Genomic DNA, 24,104 nt, shown 5'->3' with positions numbered 1-24,104 from the left:
TCCATCATTACATTTTGTGGTTCCCACTGCTCGTAGAAAACTGGTGTTATTTGCGCAGTAACAGTATTAGAGCTCATCATCCAGTGTTAAACAAACCGCTTTGATCAGTTTTGATCGATAACAACGCTTCATCTTTTTTTCTGACTTGGACAAACTAACACAATTCATTGAAATTGACAGACAGAGTGAAATATGATTTACCACATAAATGTTATTTATGTGCATTTCTGCATTTATAAAAATGCATCTCTTCACACAGTATGCAGTAGCCGAGATTTCTGAGCAAACGATGCGAAACAGCTGCTTCTTTAATAGACTCAAAATTAGAGTTGTGTGATAATTCAAGCTCCAGTTCAATGTTTCTGCTTAGCTTTGAAAGTAATGCTACCTGCTGCCCATAATGTTCTCAACATCTGATAACAGACTACTGCTTACTGCCATTATTATGATTATTATTATTATGACTTAACATAGAAATAGAAGCAGATGGATGAGGCGGATGTGTCATATCTTCATGAATCTAATTCCATGAACAATTTTGACGCACTAACTAAATGTTGTGGTGCTGGTGTGCTGCCTCCCTGTGGTCAAAACCTTGTATTACCTCTGTGAAATACAGAGAACAATTTATAGGGGATAAAGGCGTTCCCTGCTCTTGAATATTTGTAGGATAATATTGTATAAAGATTCTGAGAACTTTCCTCTGGTTTCAGCAATGATGTTTTGCCAATTTGTACCATAAATGTGGAGATTTTTGCAAATCATTTAATTTCAAACCTAAAGATGACAGTGTATGATTTCTGTTCACTGTACATTCCTGTCCATTTGTTGCCATGGAAGTTCCAAAATCAGCAAAAGAGGTACAAACTGAGTGTGAAACCTTTTGCTGTACAGTATGACCTTACCTATGGGCTTGCTTTTTATTCAAAAGTAGTGCATACCTCATTTTTGTACCTCAAAGCTCATGAATCTCACAGTGGTCAAGTTCGATTCATATATCTTTGATAAAAAACACATTTGGGAGCTGAAGTTAATATCTTCTTTTTTCTGTTTTTTGTGAATTAACATTTTTAGAAAGTTCCTGGTACGCTTCTATTTGTCTTTGCTATAATTTGTACATATAAATATATTTTGTATTTATGTTCCATTTGAGGACATGAATATGTCCCCTCATGCTTTTAATAAAATGTTTCAGATGTTTATTTGGCTTCTATTTTTTATTAAGTTTTGACAAAATAACAAATAGGGTAGCTTTTGATGCATGTACACACATATATTCCAATTACAGAGTAGCACTGACCTCTACAGCACAGAAATATCATCACAGTTAGTACACTGGAAAATTATTGGATTATTTCCAAAGCTCTTATCTTTGGAACAAAGCACAAAGGGCTGACCAAATGTGTTGGTTCACTTCCAGTGTGGTTGCACCATCGGGATTCAGTAGTAAAGTAAATAATTTCTTAAAACACAAAGACATTTACTCAACTTTTGATATTAGATTGGTACTTTTCTTTTTCCTCTTAAAGATACAGCCTGTGTATGCTGGTTATTTCCAATTTATCTCAGTTGTATCCTTACAATAGTAATACATTCTTAAATTAAAGTTTGGTCATTATAACACTATAACACAATGGTTATTATGACACCTATGCCATAATATCCATTTAAAAAAATATTCTGCTATGCCCAAAAAATAAGCATAAAATTGAAGTTTAAAAGACAGCTGAACCAAATGACCTGAAGTGAGCCCTCCCCTCCTTATAAATTCACCCTCCTGTCCATCATTCCTTTCGCTCCCTCCCTCCTCTCCTTCTCTGTGCTTCCTCCCTCTTACCCAGAATGCAACGCCGGCTGAGCAGGCTCAGCTGAGCTATAAAAAGGCATAGCAAGGGGGAGGGAGGGCTGCCGTGCAGTAGGAACTGTGCAGACACACACACACACGGGGATCCAGGGACAGCAGCCCCTTGCACTGGGATCTAGAGCTACAGCGCGAGAAGAGAGGTCAGTACAGAGGACAAAGGCTCCACAGAGGAAGCCTGAAATGACAGGGAGTGGGTCTGACTTTGTTAGAGGGAGTGACGAATGGAGAGATGTCAGAGAGAAAGAGTGCAGGCAGGCAGAGTGGGCAGGGCTGTTTAATGGGATGGAGAGAGTGAATGACATGGGACACTGGTTTCTCAAAACGACTGGGTTAGTGTCACTGTTTTTTCTCCAACATGGTTGTAATTGGCAGAGGATCTGACAATTCTGCAGACTGTACAGGCGCGTAGCTCCTGTGTGTCATTGACAGTGGATGGCATAATTGTTTTGCTTAAAAATATGCATTAACATCATGCATTTTTTTTCCTCCAGACATTTCATTTCACACTGTTTGCCTTCACTCTACTAACGTGAATATTATCTTTCACCTTCAAGCATGAAAGGCCATTTTCGTGCAGGCTGCTCAAGCCTTTTAGTTCCACTTCCATGCTCTTGGCCCCAGTGACAGTCATTAACAGCTGATTAGGAGCTGGGTACTATTGATTCCTGTGAGTAGTGGGTGCACATTGAAGTGGACCAAAGCTTGCAGTTTGCAACACAAACAGGTCCACAACAGCCACAGCTTTAACAGAAATGATCTCTCTCCATCCTTTCACAAACAACATGGAATATCTCCCACTGCACTGACGTCAAAGGGTCTCCTGTTCTCCCTTAAAGGAACAGTACGCTCAATTAAATTGCATAGTGCCTTAGTAACCAACGGTACACATGGAGAATGCACCATTGGATCATGTGCTCTGTACTTTGTTTCCACTCCTGTTGCTTCCACAGGCCGTCAGTGAAAGCTTCATCCCCCATGTGTTTTTTGAGAATGGCTGACATGCTATCCCTTAACAGCTGAGTCTTTTTTTAGCATGGCTAAATGTTAAGAAAAGTAATAAGACATGAGGGTGGGACAGAGTGACTAACATTGGGGCGGGGGTTGTAGTGAGTCCAGCATCTCTGTTATTCAATTCAAGTATAGGATTACAGAAATCACATGTTCAAATGTTTCTACAAATATCAGGTTGCGTTCTGCATAAAGAGCATACTCAGTCATTATTAATGCAGTTGTAAGAGATTCATGGATGTTAATGAAAACAATATGAATCAAATTTTTTCAGCAAATTCCTAGACTTTATCCACAAATGCTAAAGTCCAGTGCAAACAACTTGCAACATCTCTCTCCTGTACGGATACCCTCTTTAGAAATGTTTTGGCACAATTTCACTACAGCAACGCCATGTCCTTTCTGTCTCAGTTCCCTAATTCTATGTAATTTTTGAGTGCAATTCCCACACACAGAGAGCCATGTAATGCTGTTTGCACCGTATAAGAACACCTCTGACATGCCAAAGAAGCAGGGGACCCAGGAGATGGTACCATAATAGGCCAGACAGGGATCCCCAAACAGGCTGCATGCTGACTCAGATGCCATCCTCCAAGTGACATTTACACAGACCACAGGGTTAATGGCTGCTGACATAAAACTGGACACCTGAGACGCAGAACCACCAGTGCCGAGGAGTGTTGCATGTGAGAATCAGAGAACAAGCATTTGCAACTTTGGTGTATCCTCTGCTACAGTATATCTTAATCGTGAACCAGGATACTATTAAGATAAACTTTAGCTCTAGGAAAGTAAAAAAATATGCCATTTGGCCCGGGCAAAGTGTAATATGACTTTTTTCTTTTTCCTCTGCTGCATTCTAGCTACAGTGAAGTTCACGTTCAAGTTAGTTAACATATGCAGTTGTTGGAAGGTCTCCTGCTCCTTCCCACAATGCTTGTTTAATATGCATAAGAAATAAAAAGACACAAGTAAAAACAAAATGAGGCTCTAAACAGAAAATTGTCTAAGTTAAAATAAGGAATAAATATAAAATAATGAAATATAAAATAATGTAATAATTAGAGAGTAATTGCAATGAATTAACTGAATGCAAACAGGAATGTAGTACATGAATATGCATAATGACAGTAATAGATAGGGGTATGACGACTGAAATTTTAAATAAAAAAATTATTGAAAATTAAATTCAATTATTGAGATAAAATGCAGGATCAGCGAATCCTTACTATCCCTTAGTGTGGTAAATTTATATATATATATATATATATATATATATATATATATATAAATATACTTTTGAAACGTGACCTTAAAACTGTAAGTCTAATCAAATTGTGGAATATGGACAATTGTCACACCCCTAATACGATAATAGATATACAAACAACTCATGAACTTTCTTAAATTCTTTAAGTTTCTTAACCCTACTTATCACCCTTATCACCAAAGTGACAGATTTGTTTGAGTAGCAGGCATGTGGCAGTGAGCAAACAAGGTCAAACTCGAATCTTTTAAAAATCTAATCTACAATTTTTACTCCCCACATTTCTGTCTCTTGTATTGGGAATATGTCCAAGAGAAAATATGTAGGGTATAAGATTACCCATCAAGACTGAGAAAATAATTATTTAAAAAAAAAAAAGATTTTAGTCAAAGCATTTAATACTGTGCCCATTAAGGTACTAGTTCATTATAATGTGTGCAGTATGTTCTTTCCTCCCTGGTGACCATGCCAAGCTGGACCTCACCATGTAACCTAAGATATCCGCCCTCTGCCCCCTGTCATAAATCTGGTTTCACAAAACTCAGACCAGTAACGTCTCGGGTTACTTGATGTGTGTATGAGTGTATGATGTAAGTAACATGGTAACAAGCAAATACAAAAGGCAAAACTGTACATATTATTTAGTAGTAATAAACTAATAATATTATTAGTCTTATTATAATATAAAAATAATATAATCTGTATTTTGAAAATTAACAGGTGGCTTAAGGTGGCATTCTGACTCCTACTCAATTTCAAGCATAGGTGGAAAGTAGCTGCATTGAAGATATCAAAAATATTTCAAATACATGCAACTGAGAACTTTATTTACTGAGATTTTTATTATAAGCATTATCAATATTGGCCAACAGATTTTTAACGGATGCAAAACTAGATGGTTATTTTGTCAGAGGCAACACCTGTTGCCAAATATTAAAGTTATTTAAAGTCACTTCTTTCTGCTTCAACTCGAGGCACATGACAAGCAACTAGTTGAAGGTATCTATTTACGCATTCCAGCCTTCTTCCTCATTTTTCTGTCTTTTAAAGTCAGCTAAAAGAGAAGTGTAAACAGGAAACCCTGCGGCTGTTGTCTTCTTAAAATATATTCAGTGTATTAACACACAACAACAGGCATTTCCTGTCTCAATCAAATGTTGACGGACTGGAACTTTTTATCATTGTTGTGTTAGAGTAAAGTAATAAAGTATCTTATAATAAGAACAATAACTCACAGCTCCAATTACTGAAATATATGGAGGGATGCATATGTGAAATCCCACAATCATTCCGCCAATAGTAATATTATTACTATCTACTTCTGCAGATGTGTTTGTTAAGTGGAAGTGAAGAAGTTAAAAAAATAATTTAAGTGTGTTTCATGTGTCAGTGTCACCATGTTCTCTGAATTGTTAACACAGTTGTGTAACACAAAAGATTAAGATTTTGCCTTTATCAGTCCCACAACGGGGACATTTCAAGCTTTACAGCAGAAAAGTGGATAGCAAAAACAATAGATAGTAAACAGCAGTATAAACAAGACATATAAAATGTATTAGCAAATAAACAAGTATAAAATATAAAGTATTAACAATTAACAGTAATAAACAAGTAGGAATATAAACATTATTAACCATTAAAACAAAAATAAAATAAAACCTTATTAACAGTATGTACAAGATACAATATAAAAGTCCAGTGTGTAGGATTTAGGAGGGTATATTGGCAGAAACTGAATGCAATATTCATAATTTATTTTTTAATAATGTAGTAGAGTCACCTGAAACTAAAGATTATTGTGTTTTTTGTTTGATTAGAAGCTTAGATGCTTGGTGAGCGGAGGGAGATTAAGTATAATTGCAATATGCAACCTCATCACTAGATGTCACTAAATCCTGCACTCTGGATCTAAAGAAATGCTCTTGGGGAAATAATTGTATGACCCTGGTTATGCTGCTTTAGCAATGTAAATAATCAATTAATGTGACTATATTTGGGGATTTACAATGGAAAACAATTTATTTAGAGAGTCAGAAGTTGATATTTGATTAACTACTAAAACGATAAAAAAAAGCCTAATCACCTGTTTTTCTGACTGTGATACAGAACGTTACTTTACCTTACAGCAATGGACTCTCTAAATAAAGTGAAACCTACACCTATTCTATTCTTATGATTCTATTATTAGACTTTCAAAGTATTTGCTGTTGTGAATTTATTGACTTTTTCTCTCTATGTCCTTTTCTGTCTTTTAGTTGAAGGAAATACTCATCTAACGCAACACAATGGCAGGTAAATAATATATCATGTCAAAGATTGATTAATGATGATGATTATGTGTGTGGAAAAAATAAGGCAGAAGCAGACTGGTTGTGTTTTCTTAGACTCTACTGCACTCTTATGGTGGTTTCTGAGAATACAGTGGAAGTTTTGCATTTTGCATTTTGCATTTTATGTCACTATAGTTACTAAGAGATGGTATTTGTTTTAAAAAAGATTGGTATGATATTACATTTAGATAACAATACACATTGTGTAGTCTTGAAATTTTCTATGATATGATACAATATACTGAAGAACAAGTCCAAATGTATTGGTTTATTCTAACTTTTCACTCTTTTGTTAGATTTATTACTCAGTTATAGAGTTTTCCTGTAGTTATGAACAGTTATACAAGCTTAACAACATTTTTAGGTGGCGACAGTTGCCATAGCTACACTGTTTGAGTAAAAACACAAACCAAAGCAAGCACAGTTAAAACAGACTAGTAGACCAGGTGACACTCTATCCTGCAACTTCAAACTGGATAATATGTCTTCTGCCGATTCTTCATCTGACTGTCGCGATGGTTTGTTCTAAAAGTCTTTTACTTGTGAATTTAATTATAAATATAAATACATAATATTTATAAATATTTTAATTATTTTATTTATTTATTGTGGTTAGAAAAAAATCTTTGCCATATCACATGTAATGACTAATAACCTGTTTTGTATCTGCTCATTTCAGACAAAATTAAAGATGCAAAGATCATCTTTGTTGTGGGTGAGTACACTTACTTTTGTCTCATTTTGAAACACAGTTTTGAAACGGCTGTCTCCTTCGTGCTATTCTGATGCTTTTGGTCTTTCTTTTTCAGGTGGGCCTGGCTCTGGAAAGGGCACCCAGTGTGAGAAGGTAGTTGCAAAGTATGGCTACACCCACCTGTCATCTGGAGATCTGCTCCGTGCTGAGGTGTCTTCTGGCTCTGAGAGGGGCAAGCAGCTCCAGGCCATCATGCAGAAGGGAGAGCTTGTGCCCCTGGTAAGAGACTGTGACGTAATTTATATTTAAGATATGCAACGGCCCTGCAGCTGAAGTTTATAATGTTCTGTTTTTATTGAAACCGTTTTAGAGAGTTGTTAATTCAACTTTATCTAGGATCATTTCACAGGATTGTTGTGCTGTTAAACTGTATTAAATTATACAGTAAGGTGCTTTTGTTATTTAACTCACCCTCATTGATATGAATGAGGAGGACAACGTCTGTCAGTATAATAAACAAGCAACTGAGTGTGTTTTCTATCAGAAGAGCCATATCACTGTGAAGGTCGATCATAATTTCTTGCGTCTCCTCTCAGGACACAGTCTTAGACATGATTAAGGACGCCATGATCGCCAAGGCTGATGTCTCCAAGGGCTACCTTATTGATGGCTACCCCCGTGAGGTGAAGCAGGGCGAGGAGTTTGAGAAGAAGGTAGGAGAGGGCACAAAGTGTTGCTCTATAATTCAGCCTAGCAAAACAATAAAAAAAAACTTAAATGAGCGAACTATCTTTGATCCCAGATCGGCAAACCCTGCCTGCTGCTGTACGTCGATGCCAAGTCAGAGACCATGGTCAAGAGGCTTCTGAAGCGTGGTGAGACCAGCGGCCGTTCTGATGACAACGAGGAGACCATCAAGAAGCGTCTGGACTTGTACTACAAAGCAACCGAGCCAGTCATCGCCTTTTACGAGAACAGGGGCATTGTCAGGAAGGTTTGTATGACTGCTGTGATAGTGAAAACTTAAAATAAAAATGTAAAGTGAGCGTGAAATCTAACATATATTCCATATTTATCCTAGGTCGACTCTGAGCTGCCAGTGGATGAGGTCTTCAGCCAAGTCTCCAAGGCTATTGATGCACTGTAGTAAAACAACATAACTAGATGTGTCTGGTTGTTGTTGTTTTATTTTAATTTTTTTATTTTGTCCGTATCAAGGACAAAATATGAAGAACAACAGAAATAATACCCATCCCACTCATGTTGGTTAAAAAAAAAACTGAAGGCCCTTAAGGATCAAAGATGCCTTAACTCTACTCCTACTCCAGCAATAGGAAGTTTTAACAGTGATGAATCTGCTTAAAGCAGCGTCTGAAAATCTATTTTTTATTATATAAGGCTTCCATTCTGTGCTGAACATGTATGTGAAGTAACATCCTAAAAGGCACAGTATACAGGAGGTGTTACACATCTCTTAACCTTTTAGGTGCAATGCTCACTCTGGGGCAAACCTGCACTTTACGCAATCTCTTTTTCCCGCTTTAAACAGAGTCCAGAGTTTATAGGGGAAAAATATTAGAGTCCTTTATGTGCAATTTAACAATAGAAAAGATCACCCACTGTGGACAAACTCTGTATACATGTACATTCACAGAATTTTTTAATTTTCTCAACCAACATGGACTTCATACATTATTATCTATTAATCTGTTTACTACTATATTTAAAGCACATAATGATCTTCTTTTTCATTTGAAGATGCACACATGTAACATTGGTATTTATAAATGTTAAAAAAAGAAGAAGAAAAAAAGAGAATATTAAAGTATACGGAAAAAAAACATGTTATTTGAATAAGTATATTAGCTTTGACTGTGTTTGAATTTTTAAAGATGAAATTTTCATTAACATGCAATCTGTATCGGTGCTATTTAACTGTACGCAGTGGAGCGGACAGACAAACACACATAAACAAGGGACTTCGACAATGCATCATGGTTGAAAAAGGAAATGCTTTCCTATTCAGACAACATGGTCAAGGTGCTGGAGCATGTAGACACAACAGGATACAGGACACGCTGCTGCAACCGCAGTTCACTCCTGTTATTTCAACTTTTCCTTTGAGCCTGTGATGACCAACAGATCTTCCTTTACCTCTCACCTTCCTCACACACACACACACACACACACACACACAGGCTCAACGTTCCAGCTGGTCAAGCAAACACTGCAACAGGTATCCGGACTATCCTCCAAGGAGAGCTCTGATCATGACTGCGCTGTGGGGATGAGGAAGAGGAAAACGGCTTCTGAAGGGGGACAGGATGCGTTTGTCGGAAAGTCAATCAAGAGAAGGCGTCCCTGAGCACTTTCATAAATCCATCGAGGATGCTGCTTGAATGCGAGGAATGCTGCTCTTACCTAATAAAGGTACAAAACAAAGGGGAAGAAAGTAGGTGGCAGTGTAATTTATCACGTACAGCAGAGAGGAAGAAAGAGACACATGTCTGTGATTGTGGGCGAGAGTGAAGCTATATGTGTGGTCCTGGAGTTCAGGGATCACAACCTGATGACCCCTCTAAGTACAGAAAATTAAGCAGCCAAGACAAGCTGTCATTTATTTAAAGCCACTATATTTAGGATTTGAACATTTCTGACTGTAGTAATAGGGCAGACAGCACTGAGTTTAACCGTTTTCAAATTGGTTTAAAATTCTCACAAATAACATGTACTCATCGAGGCTGCAAAGCAAAGTAGCAATGCAAAGACCCTGCAGTTAAAGACAGAAAATATTTATGTTTGGCTCTTTCAAAAATAGTAGAGGATCAATGCATTAACTTTTTGTAAATTAATAATCAACCGGTAGATATACAGCTAAATGATAGGACCCATAAGGAGAAAAAAGTCCACATTCAATCAACTTCTTAACTCATCACATGTACATAGGTGTCAACAACATAATTTATTTATTACCCACCTGCAGAGCATATGGTTAAATCTTTAAAAATATTCCAAATGACCATTAGAAGATGGTTAATAAGCAAATTGCTGCAATAAACTAGGACCCTCTGTGTAAGGTTTTTATCAACTAAGGCAAATACAATGAGCCTAAAAATAGTGTGCATGCTATTTAATTGTGTGCACTTACTGTAGCTGCAGAATCCGACATAATTACAAGGACAGTAATGTGCAATCAGCCATGAATATCACACACCAGTTTAGTATGGCCTTCTTAGAAAAAAGGTAATTTTTCACTTAGATTGGCAATAATAAAAACTAATCAGATGAGAAATGTAATGCGGCACATGGGTACCTCAAAGAAGAAGAAAAAAAATCCATGCGTGCCACAGACTTATTGTATGCATGCATAATATATGCATGCATACATTATGGCATTGTTTCTGCTGTCAGATGAGTGTGTGTGACTACACAAGGAAATGCAGCTAACCTGGTAATGCAGTATTGGAATCCTGTGGGCTACCAGTAAGTTATCCATCCCAGGGTGATGTGAGGACATTCACAGCTTTAAATACGGCAAGCTTGCTGAGAAAATAATCCCCTTTCAGACTGTCACAGACAATTACGTGCAGCTCGTGGCTTCAATGTAAAATTAACCAGGACCACTCACTTAACTGCACTTACTTGAATGAAAGTTACATTCAAAATAAGATACGCTTTTACAAATCGGATGTTTCTATAACCAAGCCTGACTTATGGGATTGTGGCTGTACATTAAGGGACTTTGTGAGACTGACAGGCCTCTGTTCTTAGAGTATCAGTCTCGGATATTACTGCTGCAAGTGAATGCGTCAGAACCCCCCTTGGAGGACGATAAGGAAACGAGTAAGCTGGCGCATATACTTTATTCTCTCTCTCTTCTCTGCTATAGACTGCGGAGGGCTGGCTGGCTGGCACCACAGAGACCCAGTGGCACCGTGCGGGAACCAACGTCAACCTGTGATGAAAGACGATGGCCGATTGTTTCCTGTTATTGAAACACTACTCATGGGCGGGGGTGGAGAGTTGGGGGTAGGCTCCAATAAAAAAGGAAAGCCATTGAAGGAGAGTGCTACTGTTTAAGTGTCCTTTGGCCAGCCTCGGTTGTGATAAAGTACCCTAAATGAATGCCAACTGTGACATATGCCTCTGCGACTGAATCCAAGTCATGTCGACTACTAGAGGTTCGCAATCATTTAAGATACACGGAGTACAAGTAGAGTCAAATAGTCTCTACTTAGCGTAGTATCCCATGTGCATTTCTTTGTTCGTGCTGCCTGAAGGAATGAGGTCGAGGCAAGTTCACAGAGTCAATAAGCAGAATATCAACTAGTCTTAGAAAACAGGGCTCTATGTATAACTGTTGTAATGCACTGTGGGGTTTAAGCACTGTAACATGTCATTTAGTCCAATTAGTCATCAAGCACTTGTGATCTGCAATTATGAATTAAAAAGATTAGGCCTGTTGAGTGTCCACAGTTCAAGTGCACATTAAGCTAATTTCAAAATTATGGAGTCAGATTCATTTCTTTTTACAGTACCTTATGCCAGCACTGTCTTGCATTGTCAATTACATGTTTCAAGGGAAGCGTATTTTCTGGCAGACTGTGTTTGTTCTCAACACATCACAAAAACGCTTCTAAGTCCACAGATATCTGTGTATAGAAGAGTTTGGGGGTGGATGGATGGGCCAAACAAACACAGGAGATTGCTTTATTTGTGAATCCAAATGTCAGTTTTGAGTTTGAACCCAAATCATGATCTTTTACTAAACCTAACCAAGTACTATTGCTGCCTCAATCCAATCAAACTGTGACCATTTCAAGTTAACCACATACTTAAAACTTATCGTTAGCTTTAAATTGTTTTCAAATCACAATGGGTTAAAAAAACAAAGGCAAACAGTAAAATATGAGAAAATACGTTCCCCTCAAAACATTAAAAATGCAGTTTTGTACTGAAGAGACAGGAATGTGTAATTAATTAATTAATTAATAATTATTAACTGCTTATCTGAACTCGTGTCGCGAGGGCGGGAGCCAATTCCAGCTGGTATTGGGTGAGAGGCGGGGTACACCCTGGACAGGTCTCCAGACTATCACAGAGTGATAGTGATAGTGATAGTGATAGTGACAGACATAGAGACAGACAACCATTCATGCTCTCATTCACTAATTGTTTGAGTCACCAATTAAACCTTAGCTGCATGTCTTTGGACTGTGGGAGGAAGCCGTATGACCCTAAGAGAACCTACGCTGACATGGGGAGAACATGCAAACTCCACACAGAAGAGCCGCAAGCCGGATTCGTACCTGCGACCCTCATGCTAACCATTACAAGATTACTTCTGTATGTGAATTTTTAGCTAAGATTAAACACTTCTGAATCAAAATGGGCATCAATAATGTTTCATCTACAGTAGCTGGAGGCATTCTAAGATTTCTGCTACTTATAAATGTTGAGAAGTTTGTCAGGTCACACCTGTCCTGGTGCCAACAAAGAGCCAACAAATCAGAAATACGACACTATTGCGACAACAAGTCACTTTAGAGTGCAGGCCTCACGGTTCAGATTTGTATTTACAACAACTGTGACTTGTACTAAATCTGTAATGAGCAGTTTTTGTTATGTCCTGCAACTGCACTTTGTTCCTGCAGGCAGTTCCTGCTCCTGAATCACAATTTTTCGATATATACTGTAGGAAAGGAGATATGCTTCACTTCAAACGCTCCTTTCAACTTTTCTTTTTCTTCAAATATCAGGATTAGGAACCAATTTAACAGAAAATGGCTTGACTGGCTGAAAAGAAAATGATAGAGATAGAGCTTGTTTCTGCTCCCCTGCTGTGTACCAGTGTTGCTTGTTAATAAGTACAACACATGACACATATGGAGCAAAAACAGAGCGAGACAGACAGAGTTGTTGTTTGTAAAATCTTGTTTGCTCCAGCAGTTTTGTAATTATTCTAAATGCTTTTGTGGCATTGTTGAAGTGCGGCCCATATGGCTGTTTTTCTTCTCTGCTTCTCCTCTGTGTCTGTGCCAATAGACTTTGTGTGGAGAGTTGATTTGACGGGATGATGACTCCTCTGAGTCTGTTCAGTACAGAAAGGATGTTGTGTCTACTCTTTGTTCCAGTCTATTTTTCCTCACAGTGGCGAGGTATAAGATAAATGCTGTTCCTTCAAGACAAGCTGTTGCTTTTTCTCATTTTGAGGTTTGTTGAAAACTAATTATCCAATGATAAAGACCAAAATATTTGTTAGAATATATGGATGCAAAATATGGCATGAATCGTGAGTTTATCGTAAGAAAGACTTTCTATAGTAGGTCCTCTCAAGTCAAAATGTCTGTCACTGTTAAAAAGCTTATTGTGCATTCAAGTGTTTCCATCCATCTGTTTTTACCTGCATTATACACATGAAAGCTTGTCGTAAATAAACAACACATTTACATATGGCTCCATAATTACTTAATTGTAACTAAAACGAGACTTAAATGTGCTGTTCTTAATGGGTTATTGTAAAACCAAATGGGTTTAACACTTTTCAAGTAGGCTGAGTAACAAAAACAGGTTTGGGAAATGTATTTCAATCAGTGAGAACATCTCTTTCACAGTATGTATTGTTGTTTTGTATTTATTTAACTGTAGCCTAACAGTATTGTATTTTACAGGTAAAATACTGGCATTTCCTTAAACTAGTCCTATAATTAAAAGGAATGTAATGAAACTTTTGTGTCAACAATGTTAGGATGTTACTAAAATAGGTGACTGGTGTTCTGTTGGGAACAGTTTGACGCCACATAAAACTGCTATGACTCATGAAGTGTTTCCTTGATATTAATGTCCTTTGTGGTTAAACCCTGGTTACTGTATCCACCCTGTGTCTAAAAATCCCAATGTTACTCCACTTTGGAAAAAACAACAATTTGTCACATGAGAATGTGTTCAGTGAAAACCAGAGAAACTATTAGGCTAATATTTTTATTCATTATCATTCTCTGGGTCAGGTCTAACTGTTTTAACTTTTTTTTTTTTATCTTACCATACCAGATAAGGTTTTAATATTATCAGTTGTTGTCTTGCAGAGTAGATGAGAATATCAATACCACTTCCATGTCTCCATTAAATATGGGAACAGGATAAGTACAAAGACTGGAAGAAGTGGGGAAAAAAATGCCTGGCTCTACATAGTAAAACAAAAGCAAAATCACCTATCAGCATCTCTGAATCTAATTAATTGATATCCACGGAGCCCTATCTTCTTCACTGAATACTATTATAAAAATCAATCAATCAAACAAACAAACAAAAAAACAACAGTATTTTGGAAAAACAAATTGTGGTTTTAAAGTTGTTTCATCTGGTTTCCTTGCAACAGCTAGACTGTCCAGACAAAGAATATTTTTACACTTCTGCTTTTGTGTAATATTAACATTATCAAATGAAATCAAGCATAGACGGACCAGAGCTCTGAGGTCTGCAAATCAGTCTTACCTGAATGGGCCTAAATGCAGGCTAAAAACTAAAGGCGATCGATCTTTTGTAGTGGCTGCCCCTAGAACAGTTTACCGATGCATATCCCGTCGTCAGACGGCCAACGCTAAAACTAAAAGCTAACAGCTAACTAGCTAACGCTCAGAAAGAAAACAAGTAATGATAATATTCATGGATAATTTCCCAATATGTTAAACTATACCTTAAGGAAACTTAAAATTCATTATAGGACAGCATTGCATGATGTCCAATAGGACGCAGAAAGTGTCAAATAACAGTTTGTTAGCAGTCTGTTATGATGTTAGCAGGTGTCGTTTTTTTTTGCAACGCCATTTTGACACCTGAAGGCTGAAGACAGGTAAAATAGGCTAATGCTAATGCTAGGGTTAGGCAACAGTGAATATTTTTTTTGTATAAATACACCATTAAAAATATAGTTAAAGTCAAACATACCTAACAAAAAGATAGCAAGTACAATTTTGAGGTAGGCCTACAATGTGTACGTAAAGTATTTCCATTTTATTTAGCTTTACAGCTAACATAGGCTACTTCTAATCCACTAACAAACATCTTGTATTCTTCTTTCTACTCCTCAACGTTTAGCTGCCAGATTTTGTTACTTCTTTAGGTCAAGATTTTACAAAAAAAAAAATACAATTATATATATTTTTAATTAAACATTATAACAGTATATTAATAGTTAAAATGAGCCCTATCTTTACATAATTAAAATTCTGCTTACATAAATGCATCAATGCAAGTTGAATCTGCTTACTTTTGCTTTTCGGGACTTGTTCCACCACTGCTTAAGAGTAAATTGACCTATTAATAAATCGACACCCTGATAAAATAATCACTTAACTCATTTTTTCAAGTTTTGCAGGAAACACAAAAAACTTCACCAAAAGTGTAAAATATGGCATTTATTGAGCATTTCACTCAAAAAGGATGTAACAAAGGATGGTTATTGGCATAGTAATAACACTGTGTGTAAATTATGTAGCCTAACTTAAGAGAAATAAATGACTTAGGCAATTTTTTCAAACACTTTATTTTGAAGGTGTCTACATAAGAGTGACATGAGTGTGTCATAAACATGACATGGGATGTGTCATGAACATTAATGACACTTTGAAGTAACATTAATGCTCATGATACTTGTCATACCATGTTTATGACAGGCTTGTGTAACTTATGTAGACACCTTCAAAATAAAGTGTTGCCATATCTTGCTTAAGTCACAAAGGCGTGTTTAAAAAAATTGCCTAAGTCACATTTTATTTTGACCTAGGCATAATAAATCCGCTTAAGTCACACACTTGACATAGGCTATTATCTTAAAGGGGTAAAATCACATGATCTGATCAACTGAGGATGTAGGCGATTTTACCATAGGTGGCCGGCGTCATGAGGAGATGATTTAGGCAATAAAAACCCAATTTTGACAAAAAATGACGTAGGCGATTATTTTAACAGTGTGACGAAATATAAAACAAACATGTGCAATAAAATCAAAGTAGGCCTACTAACTGAGTTGAGATTTAAACATATTTTTTAAGACTCTGTGTTGACCAGATAAGACAATGCCATGACAGGGGCAGCACCTACGAGGAAAAGGGAGAAAAAAAGGCCGGTGGGAGGGGTACAAAAGTAAATCTGCACCGCCCAGGCAGCACACAAAGTTTGGAAACTCCTGATAGCGTTACATCGCTGAATGCGGCCACATCCTCACCCGTGGATTATAAAGCCTATTTTATCCAAGAAAGCCACTCTAAAAAGTAAGGTTGTTTGTTATTTATAACTTTGTTTCACTTTCGTGTTTCCTCAGGGATCGCTTTTTAACAGTTTGAGGGTAACTGAGCCATGTTCTTCCCTAAGTCTGACCAGTCCGTTTTATTGGCTGTTATGAAGTTATTAGCAGCTGATAAAGATAACCGGCGAAAGTGCTAACAAGCGAGAACAAGGAGATGTGGCCACAAAGACCAGTAGTCGTATGTAATGGATCTTTACTTTTCAAATTACTATTTTGCTTCATTAACTCCATCGTTATTAGTTTAGTCTTAATTAGTGGGCTCAATTGCTTTTATCACCAATCAAACCTATTTTATTTATTTAGAAAGTGCACTTTTACTAGGCTAATTATGTTTCCAGTTAAAGACAGTTTTCTCCTGCAGTAAGAAGTGTAGGGAAATAACGTGACTGTTTTCCTCAAACAGTTTACACAGGCTCTTCCTTTCCCTCTATATGAATCATATAACAAGAGCACTCTCCTCCTTATCTGATCTTGGCATTGTGATATTATTTAAAGAAAGCGATGCCGTAGTGCTTCCTGAAACAGTCGACCAGAAGTTAGTGACCACCAGATAACCCTTGGGTTCAGACCCTCATTGTGCACCAGGAAGGCGGACAGAAATATTGTGGGATTGTGTCAGGAAGGAAAATCCTGTCATCCTACTGAAGGAATTTTAGACATTTAAGCAACATTTCAACCACTATCAGTGTTGAATAGGTGACCAATGGCCTTTGTGCTCTCAATGAAGCTGCATAACACCATCATGTGCTCAAATATCTTATAAGTACACTTTAAATATTCATGTTCAGTCCTCTTCCGTGAAAAAATCTTGGATAATGTGATACATTTGCATAAAATCCTTGTTTTTACATTGTATGCTGACTATGAAAGTGACATAGATGAGATTGTGGGTTGGTCACATTCTTATCAGCCATCATGTCTCCTTTCCTTTGATTTCCGGCTTCTTTTTCTCCTGACCTTTCAACCTTTTTAAAGACTGGAATTGTCTGCTGCTCTGCTGCCACAGTCAGTGCTCCTCTGCTGCTAGACAAGGACACTTCAACCTCTGCCTGAGCATCTTCACACCCCAGAGACTCAGCTTCGACCAACTCATCAAACTCAAACTTAACAGCGATGGAGAGACACGTGGCACGATTTGCCCTTTTTCTGTTTATCACTGTTGCAGCCTCTGGTAAGTGTACCACTTGATATTCAATGTTTTGAGCATGTCAATAAGTAACTTTGTGTTTTGCTATTACGTGCATTTATTAAAAACAGACAACAGACCACAGACTACTGGATTTAGTGGCTTTTGAGCCTCCAGTGCATATTTCTGTCAACCTAAAGTTCAAAAGCAGATATTTATCTTGTCTTGTCCTCTGTTCTGACATGATTTAATTCTGAATAGCTTTATTTGCTCCGTTCAGAAAGCAAGTTAAAATTTTTCCACCATAAATTCAGTCTGTAGAGAGAGGTTATATGCAAAATAGTTGTTGTGAAGTCTTTTGGCTCGAACAATGGTTTATCCTTCCAACAACTCAGAAACTATAAATAAAATACAATATTTTGATGGAGTAGGGAGATAAATATGATGAAAAAAGAGCACAAGTTCAAAACCAATGTAATTCTAAACTCCACTTAGTCATTTTGGGAAGCATATTTTTGTGTCAATCAGGTTTTAATGATAAAGAATATTTAATTTGAAGTCCGTCCAGGCACAAGGTACAAGAAAACATGTGGGGTGCTTATGGATTTTTTGTGATCCTCCGTGTTGGCCCCCTCCAACACTCCCTCCACGGGTTGCCTGTGGCTGCCCATATCAAATTCAAACATGTAATCCCTACAAGGTGGCAAAGGGATCTGAAACCCTCCCTGTGCCCTTAGGCCATAATCCAGCCTCACACTCTTACCGGTGCTCTGCCCTGCTGCTTTGGGGTGTTTGGGTCTCACTTCCCTGCAGCAGCCTGGCATTTGGGGTGGCCACATGGCTTTCAATTCATAAAACGGTGCTAATTTAATAATGTTTTTTGTTTATCATTCTCTTTTCATGCTATTATCATCAGTATAATGTTCCACATCTTCAGATTTGACTTTAAAAATATAAATATCAAAAGTGCATTATCTCAGGCAGTTTTATTTTTTCATTTTCCTTTCCAGGAAGGAGATATCATTGTAAATGTATCAGAGATTAACTATTTCTTTTATGAATCTGGTGGTGAACCTCTACTATCTGAGAGCACTAAATTGTGACAGGGTAAAGTATATATAAAATAGAAACCCTCACACTCATTGTAACAAGTACCTTTTTCTTTTATAGCTGAGTGTATATATGAAATACAATTGCCTTCAGACTTTAAATGCCAGAAAAGAAAGCATAATGCACCATGCTCTTATGTAACAAAGTTTGAACATGAACTGTCAGCAAAACAAGTGAAGCTGTCCAGATTAATTTGCCAATGACTCACTTAAAGGTGAAACAAATACTTCAGTGCCAAATAACCTTTTTTACTCTTTTGTTTCGATAAACATACACCAGAAGAATAAACTGGCATTTCCAACTTGCTTTTTAAAATAAGGCAAATTGGCCCTGGCAAGCATACATCACTGTTAAGATTATGTGCCAGAAAAGCAAGCCTGTTTGCTTAATCTGCCTCCAGTGCTGACCTACTGTATGACAAATCACAATATTGCCACAAGTGCTAAACACCCTCTCAGCAGGGATACTGGTGGCAGGGATACAGAGGTATTTTTTGGCCAACTGGCAGACCTGCTGAGAGTTGACCTCATGGAGCTTCCACCGCAGGGGATCAGTCTCACTGTCTGCCGGTGGAGTCTGCAAGGAGCTGTTTAGCTCAGCCTTAATTGCCTCTGTGACACATAGAACTGAATTCACGATCATTTTATTTCTTTCTTGAATTATTTTTTTTCCCCTCTTCCTCTTATTTCTTTCGGCGACAGCAGCAGCTTTAGGAGAAGACCCAGAGGGAGCTGTGACTCTGTTCTCAGGCAGCAGGGTACTCTGACCCTGTGTACTGAATGTTGAAGCGTTAATCAAAACATTGGTGTGACATGTATGAGCTCTTCCTTCTCCAGCGTTGTTTATTCCTCATTATATTGTCCAGTGTTGTCATATTAATTTGTCATTTTCTCTGACACTGTCTCCTGGGCTTAGTACTGTGTTGTTGTTGAACAAATGAAGCACAAATATCAGGTGTGACTCAGTAAGGCCAAGAGTACTTCATACAAAATCAAATTCGCACATTCCCAGGCTGAGTAAGGTGCTGCACAATAATACAAAAAAATAGCACCTATATATTCACTGGGATTTGAGGTCTGTTTGTTTAATAGCATCCTCGCCAGCTGCAAGTCACTGTGGGAGCACGCTCGATGTGAAAGTTCCTCAAAAGAAGAAGTAAACACAGAAAAAGTAAAAGTAAATCATAAAATAGCCTGCAGCCTGCAACAAATCCCATGATACTCTTGGCCAGTTAAAGGTGATGGGAGAGTGTGTCTTACTCAGGCTCAGATTTACTTTGGCTTTATTGAAACTTTTTATATGTTTAACCCTCAGTCAGCTACTTGTTGTCAGGCTTATTGAATTTTTTTGTCATGTCTCAAGCACGGTTTAAATGTTCAACTGCTGTAGCTCTATAGTTAAAGTAACACTTCTTGGCAATAACTACCGTATATCTATAGATATCCTATATATATGATGGAAACACAACCTTGCCAAGTGACCCAGTAAGGCCAGAGGACAATGTCAAAGTCTCAGACTAGATATACTTACTTCTACTTCATTTCGTGAAACTGGAAACTTGATTCTTCCTTTGAGCACCCTCCGGGCCTGTGTTCTCTTGTCATGCATTTATTTATTTTTTTAACAGATGCTGCATGAAGACTGGCTATTTAATGGGGGAATTGGTGTTGTGCAGTTTATACACTATCACGTCACTTGGCCATTAGGGATGCACAATATATATAGGGCTGCTAAATTACCAGTCGATAACAAAAAGCCAAATTGCTTTTATTGACTTAAGCACTGCATCTACACATTCCGGTACAGTAGGCATTAAAACTGTATTAAATATATGTTTGTAAAATTCTTTTCATATACTATACTGGATAAAGTAAATTAAAATTTAAAGAATCAGAACTGGCATGGTCAGAACATTTTAAATCATCCATCTTTGCTCACTACATCTGAGCCTTTCTTACATTCAGGTGTGCATATACTACAGGATACGAAGTTCTTAAAAAAAAAATATATATATATATATATATGAAATGATCATATATATCTTATCAGTATTGTCAGCAGGTAATTATTGATTGTCGGTTTTAGCTAAAAAACCAACATATTATGCATCCCTATTGGAAATAGTTTGTCATTGATATAATACTTTCATGTCTACAGACATAACTTAAAAATATTCTCAATGTTGGATATTTTTAAGTTATTATAATACCAGCTAGTGGGAATATTGCAGCCCAGAAAAACTTCAATATAATCTGACCAATTTTGCAAAACTAAAGACTCTAGTTGATGGAAATTGCTGGATGGTTCACAGGCTTCTACAGCAATATCCAAGCAAAACTGTAGTTAAGTGTTTCAGCTCACCAGATTCAACTTAATGAGTTCCAACACTCCAACACTAATGCTCTCTCTGCCTATCTAAAACCATAGGCAAAAGAACCCAGGCACAACTCTTAATTTTACAGTGGAATTTGACATGGCATCCTGTTTTCATCAGCTCTGGATTATTTATAAAATCACCCATTGTCTATCTCTTTGAAAACCAGCGAATTTCCTCCTTGCTTTTACCTTACGCCTTGATTATTAAAATTCCCTATATGCTGGGATCAGTCAGGCCTTCCTTTCTTGTCAGCAGCTCATCCATAATCTCTGGACAGGCTTCTGTCAGGCTCCAATAACGCAGACAACATCACACTGGTCTTAGTTTCACTACACTGCCTCCCTGTGAGGTTAATTGTGTTTAAAATTTAGCTGTTTGTTTTGAAGGCCTTACATGGTCCAGCCTACGGGTTTATCTCTGAGCGCCTGTGGTGCCACGACTCGTCTAAATCCATTTAGTCATTTAACTGGGGTATTTGTTTGTGCCAAAATCATACAGGCGGTGATGCCTTTGCAATAGTGGAATTAATTCTCCCTCATTGTTTGGTCAGCCAAGTCCTTCATTTTTAATAAAACATGCTAAAGACTTACCTTTTCTCCAAGGCTTCTAACTGTCTGTTTTCATCTTTTGTTTTGACAATACACTTTTTGTTAATATTGTTTATTTCAGACTGTTTGTGCACTCCTACGAGGCAGCTGCAACATTTTCCAGCAACTGTGTTATTGAAATGCATTTGATTAATGTATTTAATTTGTCGCCTTTGCTTATAGATATAATAACATATGCCTTGGACAGGGTAATGTACATCATTCCAAATACATTTTAACACACCTTGTAGAGGCTTATTGTGTCCATTTAGTATTCCAAGGGACAGATTAAAAAGAATTGTTAAAATCACAATAGAGGAGGCTGAAATTTTCCGACTTTTAGTTTTATGGCTATGGTTCAAGCAAACTTTGACAGAAATGCAGACATTTCCCATAATACAACTCAACAGTATATTTTGTCAGATCCTCTCTGCCTGATAAATACACATTTTACAAACCCTCTCAGTTCGTAACAAAGGCTTTCTGGTATACATTTGTTGTCTCTAAATCCAGGCTGAGAATCACATTGACAAGTTCAGAGTCACAGAAGCCATTTTAGCCATATATATATATATATATATATATATATATATATATATAGTACTCTGCATGATGACTAAACTGATCTTCATGTGTGTCCCTTTAAGGCTTTTTAATCCTACATTTTGAACATGTACTGATATGTATTTTTCCAGGCATTGATTGGCCTTTAAAGGGCATAACAAAAAGGGACTTGGAAGTCGTCCTTACTGCTTATTACATCAGAATTAACTGTTTCGACCTCCTAAGGATAAGATTTTCAATTTTTCTTTTCAGTACCACTTTATATTTGCAAGCACAGAAACAGCTACCACTTGAGCTGGCTAGCAGTCGGACACTTAAACAATTATCTATGCGTCTGACTGAAGTCTTTGTACTTAGTGATTTTATCCACTGTGTGCCCGGCGTTTCCTGCCTGGGAAGCAGTGTTGAATATGCCCCTTTCTGCAACAACTTTCCCAGTGGGAGCCAGGCATCATGATGTTAACTGCCAGACCTCCTGCTGCCTTTCTGCCTACCCCAGAGTCTCCCTCCACGGGCTGAAGGAATAGCACAAAAGTGATTAGCGAGCTGCTGGAGATGGGGGGAGGGCCATCTGAAAATGAATCATAAAGAGGGAAAGGGAGCGAGACAGACAGACAGACAAACAGAGATAACAGAATTCATAAAGACTGATTCATGGAGACAGTGAGGGAGTGGGGGGGTCAAATTTATGTGACTGTCAAAGAGCAGATAAGTGGTTCAGAGGGAAGATGTGGGAAAAGAGAAGTAAATAGGGGATTTAAAAGACACTGATAGGGAAAAAGGACAAGACAGTGATCAAGACGGGAAGATATGGAGACCCAGTTAAATGATGAGTTAAGAAAAGAGAAAATGAAAAGAGTATGAGTAATTAAACAAAAGATAAAGAAAAATACACCATAAATGAAACAGAAATGCGCTGTCAGGGGTTTAAAAATGGGTTTCTCGGAAGGTGTGCGGTAGTATTATAAGCTGGAAGTAACAAAAAAGGAAAAAGAAAACGTCATGTTAGAAATGGCGTTGAGAGTCAAAACAGTCTACTTCCCCTGTTTTACTGTAGTGAGCCAGCTCTGCCTGCAGTCAGACTGGGTGGCAGGGAGACGCGACCACTTGTCGCTGCCTCAGACCGATTTCAATCTCCTTCAATGTTATGCCCCTCCCAAATAACAATCCATTTCTGACTGCCTTGCTTTTCCTCTGTTTGAAAACAGAATGCAGTGTGAGAGAGCCTCACTAACGCCATGTTCCTCTATTCTGTTTGTTCCCACATGATTTTCACCAGCTAACACTCGACTGTTTATCAAGATGGGTCTAGCATGCAGTGTGGCATATAAATAAAGATATTTGTGCGATCCTAAATGGAAAAACAAATACAATCGAATGGCATGTAATGGAAGTCTGACTTCACTTTTGAAAGATGATAAGCATGATAAGGCTATGTTTGATATTTTCTTGTTATTTTAAATTAGGAAATGCATGATGGGATGCATATATATATATATATATATATATATATATATATATATATATATATATATATAGTACTGATAAATCAGCCAGTAATGGTAATTAATGTATTATTCCAATTATAACCAATACAGGTACATTTCAATAAATTACAATATCATAGAAAGTTTATTTATGTCAGTAAATCAATTAATAAAGTCAAAATAACACATTATATAGATCTGTTACACACAGAATGAAACATTTCATGTCTTACTTTAAATTTATTGTGTGAAGTATTTTGTACTACACTATGAATAATTAAGGACTGTTTGACAAGTTAGAACTGTTTGTTGTGTTTAACAATAGTGATGTCAGTTAGACTTTGTTAGGTCAGAGCTATGGAATATAAATCATCCATCTTTGC

General features: G+C 37.3%; 2 protein-coding genes across 4 annotated transcripts in view; both read left to right on the top strand.

Moving 5' to 3' along the window:
• The first annotated feature begins 1,919 nt into the window (after positions 1 to 1,919).
• On the top strand, positions 1,920 to 8,728 carry ak1 (adenylate kinase 1). 2 transcript variants are annotated; one of them, XM_059357306.1, is made up of 7 exons: positions 1,920 to 2,004; positions 6,395 to 6,431; positions 7,149 to 7,184; positions 7,279 to 7,442; positions 7,760 to 7,876; positions 7,966 to 8,157; positions 8,245 to 8,728. In XM_059357306.1, exons 2-7 carry the CDS (start codon positions 6,425 to 6,427, stop codon positions 8,308 to 8,310), a joined length of 582 nt encoding a protein of 193 aa, XP_059213289.1. In that variant the 5' UTR covers positions 1,920 to 2,004; positions 6,395 to 6,424; the 3' UTR covers positions 8,311 to 8,728. The 2 variants fall into 2 exon arrangements, with proteins under 2 accessions (XP_059213289.1, XP_059213288.1); XM_059357305.1 differs by lacking the exons at positions 1,920 to 2,004; positions 6,395 to 6,431 and adding an exon at positions 6,658 to 6,987.
• A 7,611-nt stretch (positions 8,729 to 16,339) lies between these two features.
• eng (endoglin) overlaps positions 16,340 to 24,104 on the top strand; it is a 44,665-nt gene continuing 36,900 nt past the window's right edge. The window contains exons 1-2 of one of the 2 annotated variants that reach the window (XM_059357894.1): positions 16,340 to 16,435; positions 17,446 to 17,641. In XM_059357894.1, coding sequence (XP_059213877.1) covers positions 17,584 to 17,641 — 58 coding nt within the window. In that variant the 5' untranslated portion in view covers positions 16,340 to 16,435; positions 17,446 to 17,583. The remainder of the gene's footprint in view (positions 16,436 to 17,445; positions 17,642 to 24,104) is intronic. The other variant, XM_059357895.1, reaches the window with a different exon arrangement.

The sequence above is a fragment of the Centropristis striata genome, chromosome 19 (assembly GCF_030273125.1).
Source record: "Centropristis striata isolate RG_2023a ecotype Rhode Island chromosome 19, C.striata_1.0, whole genome shotgun sequence".
Lineage (NCBI taxonomy): Eukaryota > Metazoa > Chordata > Actinopteri > Perciformes > Serranidae > Centropristis > Centropristis striata.
Note: the sequence above shows the minus strand (reverse complement) of the source record. Positions and strands in the feature narration are given on the sequence as shown.

Bases quoted from the DNA above. Each gene is read 5' to 3' on its own strand.
- ak1 (XM_059357305.1), top strand. From the start codon at position 6,951: ATGTCTTCTGCCGATTCTTCATCTGACTGTCGCGATG. The intron at 6,988-7,148 runs GTTTGTTCTAAA...TGCTCATTTCAG, and splicing joins TTCATCTGACTGTCGCGATG to ACAAAATTAAAGATGCAAAG. The intron at 7,185-7,278 runs GTGAGTACACTT...TTTCTTTTTCAG, and splicing joins AAAGATCATCTTTGTTGTGG to GTGGGCCTGGCTCTGGAAAG.